This window comes from Panthera uncia, chromosome B4, assembly GCF_023721935.1.
Source record: "Panthera uncia isolate 11264 chromosome B4, Puncia_PCG_1.0, whole genome shotgun sequence".
NCBI lineage: Eukaryota > Metazoa > Chordata > Mammalia > Carnivora > Felidae > Panthera > Panthera uncia.
The window spans coordinates 40,209,741-40,219,829 of NC_064809.1; the positions used below are offsets into that span (position 1 = coordinate 40,209,741).

At 53.0% G+C, this 10,089-nt stretch overlaps 1 protein-coding gene across 1 annotated transcript; it reads left to right on the top strand.

Annotated features, from left to right (window-relative positions):
• Positions 1 to 2,186: 2,186 nt before the first annotated feature.
• On the top strand, positions 2,187 to 9,043 carry LTBR (lymphotoxin beta receptor). The gene is given in 12 exon segments (XM_049624958.1): positions 2,187 to 2,478; positions 2,596 to 2,692; positions 2,949 to 3,074; positions 3,158 to 3,310; positions 3,677 to 3,773; positions 3,909 to 4,000; positions 6,723 to 6,830; positions 7,146 to 7,171; positions 7,744 to 7,972; positions 8,131 to 8,348; positions 8,350 to 8,372; positions 8,374 to 9,043. Coding segments are annotated over 12 exon segments (1,413 nt in total). The 5' UTR covers positions 2,187 to 2,361; the 3' UTR covers positions 8,501 to 9,043.
• Positions 9,044 to 10,089: the final 1,046 nt, after the last annotated feature.

Genomic DNA, 10,089 nt, shown 5'->3' on the forward strand with positions numbered 1-10,089 from the left:
AAGCCCGAGGAAAAAGGAGTCTGGGAAATGTAGTTCCCAGCAGTGATACAAAACAGCAGAGGAAGAGGGGAGGACAGATCTGTAAGCAAACCAGCAGTTGACTGGCAAATACAAAAAAAAAAAAAAAAAAAAAAAGAGGCCCAGAGAGGGGAAGTGTCGGGACCAGGATTAAAGTCCAGATCTGAAGGCTCTTTCTTTAGGACCCAGAGACTCCTTGAAGGCTGAAGTGACAGCATGAGATTGGCAGCAGAAAGGATACAGTTCAGCCAGCTGTGGTTAAAAAAGATCTGAGATAGGGCTTACCTGTGAAGCAGGAGCCTTTTGAAGTGCAGGAAATGTTCTGGGGGAGATACATAAGAACCTACAAAAGTGAAAACTCATTGATCTGTATCCATCAGATCAGTGTCCTTCAAGCATTTCACTGTTTATAAGTTATACCTCAATAATAAAAGAGAGAGAGAGAGATCTCTCTTTTCGATAAAATCCTATAATATTTTCAAACGAAATGATATATGTCTGGGATTTGCTTCAAAATAATTAAAAGGAGATCAGAAGAATGGAGGAGGGCTGTGTGGAAGAAATAGGACTGGCCATGAGCTGAAGCTGGAGTTCACAGTATTATTTTCTCCTCGTGTGTGTGTGTGTGTGTGTGTGTGGTGTGTTAATTTCCATAAAAAAAAGGAAAAGGAATCTAAGGCCACTGCATGCACATACCTGTATGCATTGAAGAGCTCAGTGGTGAGTCCAGTCTCAGCCCCCAATTCCCTGGACTTTGAAAGAGTGGCAGCCCTGAGCAGGGTGTGCTCCTCTGGTATTTCTTCCCCTTCCGGGCTGCCTGGGACCGTCCACATAAACATTTGCCTGCAGAGTACAGGTCTGAGGTCTGCACCAGGAGAGGAGAGTGAAATATCTAAACTCAGGCAGGAATGAGCTTGGGACCCAGAAATCGGGAACTCTGGAGTCTAGGCTAGTCCTGCCGCAGACTGGCTATGTGATGTGGACAAGGCATCATCGTTTATTCCATAAACATGTACTTGGTATGGGCCAGACTCGGCCAAGCACTGAGACCCAGTCCTAAAGATGCAGTCTAGGCCATTGCACAGCTCACAGCCTGGTGAGGCGGGAAAGAATAAGCCCAGACCGCTGTCTGCGTGGGATCTGTGCAGCCTGGGGTGGGGGTGTATCCCAGAGCCCGTGCGAGCCTCAAGGACAGGTGGAAATTCGCCAGGAGCACAGCAACTTGAAGACCAGAGAGCCTGGCATAAGGGGGCATGGCAGGGGCTGTTGTTAACGGGTTGCCGGGAAATGGTGGGAAGAAAGCGGGCAGGGACTAGACCAAGCCCCCCGGAATCCTGGTCTCTCTCTATGTGGCACCCTCAGCCTCCATCTTCTCATGATTAAGGCAAAGCGGCTGGACTGGTGGTGTCTCAGCTTCCTCCAGTTCAGAAGGATTCAGAGGCTCCTTCCTGGGTGAGGAAACTGGGACTGAAGACTGTGGCTACCCAGCTCCGGTGCAGCCGCCCCTATTCATGGGGAATTTGGTCTACGTGGTCCTCCGTCATCAAAGGACAAGGGAGCAGAGGCCACAGCACTTTCTGTAGTGTCTTGTGGGTGACCTGTGCCCACTAATGCGTGCACTGGGGTGGATCAGGGGACGGAAGGGCTGGCTGGCTTGTTATTCCTCTGCAGCTTATCTTTAAAAGTCACACAACAAGGCAGGAACCCCCAGGAGTCCAGATGGATGCCAACTGGGACTTCTGGTTCCCAGATGCTGCAGCTGGCTGGCCGTGGGCCTCGGCGGGTGTCTGCACTCTCCGTGTCTGCCGTTCACAGGCCCTTCCACTTTGAGATCTGGCACCCAGCTGGACCCAGCTCCGGCTCTCCCTCTGTTCCGAGTCAGCTCTGCCCTGCTCTCGGAGGCCCATCTGGGCACTGTCCACTGGCTCTGTGGCCCATTCCCACCTAGCGGTCCTCTCCTCCCGGCCAGGCTTCCGAAGAAGGGAGGAGGCCCGGTTCCGGCCCTGCTGCCCTCACGTGCTTTCCCGGCCGCCCCCTCCCGCCCTGCATCGGGGCGGCCAAGCCTGTTCCTCTTCCCCGATTGCGACAGCTGCCTCTGCTCCCAGCGCTCCCTGTCCCCGCCCCGAGGCCGGCTTGCTCCACTCCCACTTCCTGAGCCCGGCTCTTGGAGCCCTGGAGGCCAGGCCAGGCCCGGGCGCTCGGCCCCAGGGGCACGTCAGCCCGAGCCTTGTCCCAGACCCTGGGCTCGGGGGGGAGGTCGCTGCCACCACTGCCCGGGACGTGCAGGCCTCCCACCTACCCCCCAGGCCTCCACCCATCTGGCCGACTGGCCGACTGGCCGCCATGCGCCTGCCGTGGGCCGCCTCCCCCTGCGGCCTGGCCTGGGGGCCACTTGTCCTGGGCCTCTGCAGTCTCCTGGCAGCATCCCAGGCCCCACTGATGAGGGAGGGGCCGGCGCAGGTGGGTGAGGGCAGACTCGGAGGGGAAGCGGGGTCTGGGCAGCCCTCCCTCTAGTCCCTCTGCCCTCCCCAGGTGCCCCCTGGACAATTCTCCCCCCACCTCCATCTCCCCTTGAAGGCGCCCCCATACCACACGGAGAACCAAACGTGCCAGGACCGGGAAAAGGAGTACTACGAGCCCAAGCATCGGGTCTGCTGCTCCCGCTGCCCCCCAGGTGAGACCCGAGGGCCACAGGACGCCTGGGACGGGAGGTGGGTTACAGGGCACTCCAGCCCACCTTTACCGCCTCGGAGGGGAGACAGACACCATCTCCCCTGGAAAGGAGAGGCATTTCTCCTGCATCAGGAAAGCAGCCGGCCATCCGTCGGACGTGGCCCCCAAGAGGGCAGGGTCACACGGCAGGCAGGCAGCAGAGGTGAGGGTGGGAGCCCTGCTCCCCTGACACCCGGATCGCTTCGCTCACATCCTAGGCACACGTGTCTCAGTGGAATGCAGCCGCGGCCAGAACACAGTGTGTGCCATGTGCCCCGAGAATTCCTACAACGAGCACTGGAACCATCTCTCCTTCTGCCAGATGTGCCGCCCCTGTGACCAGAGTGAGTGGCCGTGTACCCGGGGAGGCTGGGATCTCCTGGAGCGCAGCCCCTCCACCGAGCTCCCCTGTCTGTCTCTCCACCAGTGCTGGGCTTCGAGGAGACTGTGCCTTGCACCAGCAAACAGAAAACCCAGTGCCGCTGCCAGCCCGGAATGTTCTGCGTGCACTGGGACACCGAGTGTGTGCACTGCGAGCCACTCTCCAACTGCCCACCTGGCACCGAGGTGGAGCTCAAAGGTCAGAGGCCACCGTGGGCAGAAGGCGGGGAGGAGACTGGGTGCCAGTGATCTTGAATGGGGCCAGGAGCGTGTACTTCATCTGTAGGGAGCCCCCAGGTAGTTCTCTTTGACATAAAGAGCCTCCTCTCCCTCCCTGGGCTAAAGGCCCACAGAAGGGGTCTGCAGAGAAATGGAACGGGGACAGGGGACAGATTCGGGGCCTCAGAAGGAGGCTTCTCTCAGCTCAGGGAGGCTCGGGCCAGAGGAAGATCAGGAAAGGTGCTACGGGCAGGGAGGGCCATTCAGTGGGAATAAAGGAAACTCACAGCGTGGAGAGACGCCCCTTGCCCACTCACCCTGGCTGGCCTTGCTTTTCTCTTGCCAGATGAAGTCGGGGAGGCTAAGAGAAACTGTGTTCCCTGTAAGGCAGGGCACTTCCAGAATACCTCCTCCCCCAGGGCCCGCTGCCAGCCCCACACGAGGTGAGTGCACCCCCACCCCGTACTCCCACCATCCCAGAAGTCTCAGCTGCTGACCACCCTTATGCTCGCATGCATGGGCTAGCCTCCACTTCCAGCCCTGTGCCCGCTTGAATTGGGCTTCCCTTTCCTTCACAGGTGTGAGGAACAGGGTCTGGTAGAGGCAGTTCCAGGCACTGCCCAGTCTGACACCAGCTGCAGAAACCCACTCGAGTCCCCTGAGATGCCAGGTGAGGAGTCTGGGGCCCAGGGGCACATGGGGGGAATCTGGGAAAATGCCTTCATTTCTCCCAGCTAAAAAGATGGGGAAAAGATTAATCCTTTTCTCTCAGAATTGGGGCAAGCAGAAAAGTTCCCTAAGGAAAAATTGGAGTATCCCTAGGCAAGCTTGATCTACACATTCTTTTTAAGTTATGTATTATACACATAACTTGTAAGTTACATGTACTATTATGCCAAGGAACACTCCTACCCTGAGATGTAATTGTAACTGACATTACTGTCCTCGTCTTGGACATGCCACCATCATATAACCCACTTACCAGACCAAAAATCTCTTTACTAGATTACACACTTTCATTATTAGAGAGTTCATCCCACATTTGACTCTGTTTTGTTTGTTTCTTTTCTGTGACATTGCTGGTTTCCTAGCCTAACAGATGATTAAGGGGTATTTCTAATAACTGTAAACATGATTAGCAGGGAGAGAGTTTATTAACTTTTAAAAAATTACCAAATATTTATAATTATGGCTTTCATTTATTGAGAGCTAGGGCATCAGGCACTCTGCCAGCACTTGACAATCACTAGCTCATGTAATCTTTTTAATGACCCTGTAAAGTACAGCTGACCCTTAACAACATGGGTTTCAACTGAGCGGGTCGCTTATATGTGGCTTTTTTTTTTCAATCAATACGGAACATTACTATACATGTATTTTCTCTTCCTTATGAGTTCCTTAATAACATTTTCTTTTGTCTAGCTTACTTTATCACGAGAACACAGTATATAATACATAACATATAAAAGATGCATGAATCAAACTGTGTTATTGGTAAGATTTCTGGTCAACAGTAGACTATTTGTAGTTAAGGTTTGGGGGGAGTCAAAAGTTAGACGTGGATTTTCGACTACACGGGGGTCAGCGCCCCCAACCCCCACATTGTTCAAGGGTCAACGGTAGTTCTATTATTATCCTCACTGAGGACAGGAGGAAACTGAGGCTGAGAGGTTATGGGACTTGGCCCAGATCACTCACTGGTATCTGGTATTAAAAAGACCTGTACTCAGTTCTTTCTTACTCCAGAGCATGTACCATAATGCACGCACACCATAGAAAATTAGAAAATTCAGAGAAACAGGGGCACTGGGCTGGCTCGGTCAGTTAAGCGTCTGACTCTTCGGCTCAAGCCATGATCTCACAGTTTGTGAGTTCGAGCCCCTCATCCCTGCTTGGGATTTCTCTCTCCCTCTCTCTCTGCTCCTCCCCACTTGCACACGTGCTCTCTCTCAAAAAATAAATAAACACTAAAAATTTTTTTAAAAAAGAAAATTCAGAGAAGTAAAACTAAAAACCACTCACAGGACCATCACTTAGCATATCCACTCTTAACATTTTTTAATATATCCTGCCAGACATTTTTCAATGGATGTCTATATATAGAATTGGTTTTCTAAAAGTGGAGTCATTTGAATATTTTGTCACTTGATTTTTCATTCAGCTATATCATCTTTTTCCTTGTCCTCTTAGTACTTTTTAACCATGTATCAAATATACCTGGCACTTTAGAGCTGGAATTTTATTTTATTTTTTTAAATTTTTTTAATGTTTACTTATTTTTGAGAGAGAGAGAGAGAGAGAGAGAGCGCACGAGCCAGGGAGGGGCAGAGAGAAAGGGAGACACAGAATCGGAAGCAGGCTCCAGGCTCTGAGCTGTCAGCACAGAGCCTGATGCGGGGCTTGAACTCACGGACCGAGATCATGACCTGAGTCAAAGTCAGACACTTAACCAACTGAGCCACCCAGGCGCCCCTAGGGCTGGAAATTTAGACAGTAGGTACCAAACCCCCCTCATTGTATCTTTGAGGAGACTGATGCTCCAAGAGGTAGAATGGCTTAAAAAGTCACCCAACTGGGCCGGGACACAGACATCTCAGACGCCAGGTCCAGTTTTTTCCCACACCTCCCATTCTGTGCTCCCTCAGGCCCTAGGTTTAGGTGGATCAGAAAGGGCCAGCTCCCAGTATACAAATGTCCAAGTCTTCCTGACCTTCCCCAGGTACAACTGATGGGTGCTCTAGACTCTTCTGTGAAAGACAGAAATTATCCACTGCTACACACCAAGACCTGAGAATCCCAGCTCCCAGCCTCCCTTCCCTCCCCTCCTGGAGCCTGCCTTGAGCCAGGGGGTGGAGACTTTGCAAGCCCCACTCCCCCACCCCTGTAAACACCCCCACAGAGACAGAGGGGCAATCTCAGCTCCTATAGCAGCCTCTCTCTAAGATGGTCACGTCCACAGAAATGTGGCTCTACCCTGTGGCCCGAGTCTGCTTACAAACCCAAGTCCCACCTTCCCTGTACTGCCTTCCACCACCACTTCCAACCCTGGAAAACCAAGTGCCCACACTCCTGTCCTCACCCACAAGACTGCCCCCGTCCTTGGTCTCTACATGGTGGCCACCATCCATGCCCTCCAGAGATCTCCACCCTCGCTTGAGTTTCCCCCGGCAGTCAGGAGGGCCTGCCCCAGTCCAACTTAGTTCCCCTTCTCTGTAACCCAAGGGAAGTTTCTCCAATTCTGCCTTTAGGAACTGCAGTGGGTCTAGAAGGGAAAAGCTGCTGCCGCCCCTTTTCTCTGAGTTGTCCAGAGGACCAGAAAGCTGTTCCTTAGCTTCCCTCCCCTTCTACCCTTCCTGGGGTCGTCACGGCTGTCCCGTCTGCTGTCCTGGCAGGAACCGTGCTGGTGCTGGCCATCCTGCTGCCGCTGGCCTCTCTCCTGTTCCTCACCACGGTCCTGGCCTGCTCCTGGAAGAGCCACCCCTCTCTCTGCAGGAAGCTGGGTAGGAAGGAGCTGGATGCTGGCAGGGACGCAGGCCTGGCCGGCTGTCCGTCCCCACCTGATGGGGAAGGGGGTTTGGAGGGAACAGTCAGCTTCCCCAGGGCTAACCCTTCTGTCCCTCCACACCCTTAAGACTCCCAGTGCCTGCCCTCAGCATGGACATCATCTCCATCCAGCACCCCCATTCTGAGGCTGGAGATAAGGGCAAAGATAGCGTGTTCCTTCTGTGACCCCAGGGTGGGGAGCAACATCGTGGTGTGGGGGAAGGGTGAAAGCCATACCGGAGGCTCCACACCCTTTTAATTTTCCATTGCAGGATCCCTGCTCAAGAGGCGTCCAGAGGTAATGGGGGAGGCTGAGAAGGCCACAAGGAGGGGTAGACGGGGATACATGAACAGGTGGGGTAGGCAGGATAAGAGTGTGCAGGCTTCAGTGTTCATTCAGCTAATAACTGATTGCGTATACCATGTGCCAGATACCATTCTGGGCACCATGGATATAGCAGTGGGCAAAACAAAGTACCTACCCTCCTGGAGTTACATGCCAGCGGAGCAAGAATAAAGTTAGACAAACATTTATCAGGTAGTGATAATTGGTAAATAAAGCGTGGTAGTAGGACAGTGAATGACAGTGGCAAAGGATGGGGGTATGTTATCTTAGAGTGGACAGAGAGGGCCTCTCTGATAAACAGATATTTGAGCAGAGAGCTGAAGAAATGAGGGAGCCGGCCATCAGAATATCTGGGGGAAAGTGCCCCAGGAAGAGGGACATCAAGTGCAAAGGCCCTGTGGCAGGGAGCAAGAAGTGGAAGAGAGAACAATGAGCTGCCTAAGCATGGGGTGGGGTGTGGGAATTAAAGAACGATGGAGTCTGAGGCCCATGTCATTGGTTGGTTCTCTGCCTCTCTCCTGCAGGGAGAGGAATCAAATACTGCTGATGGAAGTTGGGAACCTCCAAGGGTCAATCCACATTTCCCTGACCTGGTAAAGCCACTTCTGCCCTTCTCTGGAGACTTGGCCCCGGCCTCGGCCAGGCTCCCAGCGACCCCAGGCTTGGAGGAAGAGGTGCTACAGCAGCAGAGTCCTCTAAGCCAGGCCAGGGAGCTGGAGGCTGAGCTCCCAGAGCAAGGCCAGGTGGCCCATGGTGAGCATGGGGCAGGCAGGAGGGAGAAGAGGGGGCATGGAAGGGTGGGGTGGGAGGATGGTGTGCAAGAGGAGAAAGTGAGCCAGACAGAAGCAGAGCAAAACAGAGACTCCAACAGCTAGCCGTCGGCCCCTCTCACTCTGCTTCCCTTCCCACAGGTACCAACGGCATTCATGTCACCGGCGGGTCTGTGACTGTCACTGGCAACATCTACATCTACAACGGGCCAGTACTGGGGGGAGCACGGGGCCCTGGAGACCCCCCTGCTCCCCCAGAACCTCCATACCCCACCCCTGAAGAGGGTGCCCCAGGCCCCCCCGGGCTCTCTACACCCTACCAGGAGGATGGCAAAGCTTGGCACCTGGCTGAAACAGAGACACTGGGGTGCCATGCCCTCTAACAGGGCCAAGGACCCAATTTGTCCCCCATGCCTCTTGGTGTCTGGGAAAAGCCAGGAGAAGGGAGGTGCAAGAGCATCTTCTCCCTGCGGCTGCCCTACCACACAGGACTGACAGAGGGCCTGGATAGGGCCCCTGAGAGGCAGACCCTGAGGGGCCGGGCCTGAGACGCATCTCTGAGAGCAGGGCCGGGCACTGGCTGGGTATGTACGTGCCACAAGACTCTCACCGCCTCCTGTGCAGGCCTGAGACTTCACTGCAGACCCTCCTGCCCGCCGGGGCTGCACTGGCCTGGCTTCGGGCACGGACAGGGCAAACGATGCTAACTGCTGCCCACCACGGCATTCTGCACCCTAAGCAGGGCACAGAAGGAGGACAGCCACATGGCCACTTGCAAGGACATCAGCGGGACCTCCAGCAGATTCGTGGTGCTCATCCCCAAGCTTCAGAGGCCCTTTGAGAGCCCACACTTCACATGGACTGAAGTAGACCCTGTAGAAGATGGAGTTACATGGAGGACCACCCCTCCCCTCTCCTCCTAGAAAGGGAGTCACTAAAAACTGGGGGTTTGGATACAGTTACTAGGTAGAAGGGAGAGTTTTGGAGGGAGAGGAAAACAGCAAGTGTATTTATAAATTGTAACCACATGCAAATAAAGAGGAGATCGAGACCTAGGTCACTCATTTTCTTGGGGTTTACATAGAAACACTATTGCATTGGGGCAATGTCAAAGGCAAAGGTCAAAACATTAAAATATAATCCTACAAAGGTATTTCAATGAGAGGCTGGTGTCTGTAATTCAGGTGATAACTGTATTAGCCGGCCATCCCTGACAAGGTGCCAGATGGTGTTCTAAATGCTTTACAATAGAGGTGCCTGAGTGGCTCAGTTGGTTAAGCGTCTGACCCTCAATGTCAGTTCAGGTCATGATCTCACGGTTCATGAGATCAAGTCCCACGTCTGCTGTCAGTGCGGAGCCTGCTTGGGATTCTCTCTCCCTCTCTCTGCCCCTCCCCAACACACGCGAAGGATCTCTCTCTTTCTCCCAAAATAGATAAATAAACATGAATAAGTAAATAAATGCCTTATAATATTAACATATGTTACCCTCACAACATCTCTCTGAGATAGATAGTATTACTATTCCCATTTAACTATTGGGGAAACTGAGTCACAGACAGGGTAAATGACTTGCCTAATTCAGCTGCAAATGGCAAAGCTGGATTTGCACCCCATTAGGCCGTAGAGGCCTCTCAGGTAAAAACTTCACACACCATACCCCTACAGAGTTTCTCCGAACAGGGGTTTAAAAATGGGCTGGTTTTCTCAAATAATCAGACCTGCTTCGTGTTCTGCAGGCATATTCAATCTCAGCCAACTCTCCTACCCGCAGCCACAACGCAAAGTGAAAGAGTGTTCTTTCCACAAGGCCAAAGGGAAAGATACGCACATTAGCCCTAAAATGTGAAATATTCTTCCCATTCTGTTGGGGAAGAGATCTGGGCCAGCCTCCTTCCACTCGCAAGGCACACTCATGATTTTTCCTTGTTTATTCTCTTTTGCCTTATTTAATTTTTCTCAAATAGAACTTTAAATCTCCTCAAGCTCTATTATTAGAAAACGTCTGGGCCCAGAATTTGTCTACCTCACCGCCTGGTAGAGACAACCTGAACTTGAACGATTGGGAGGAAAGCAGCTGCCAGCGGACAGATCCTTCCA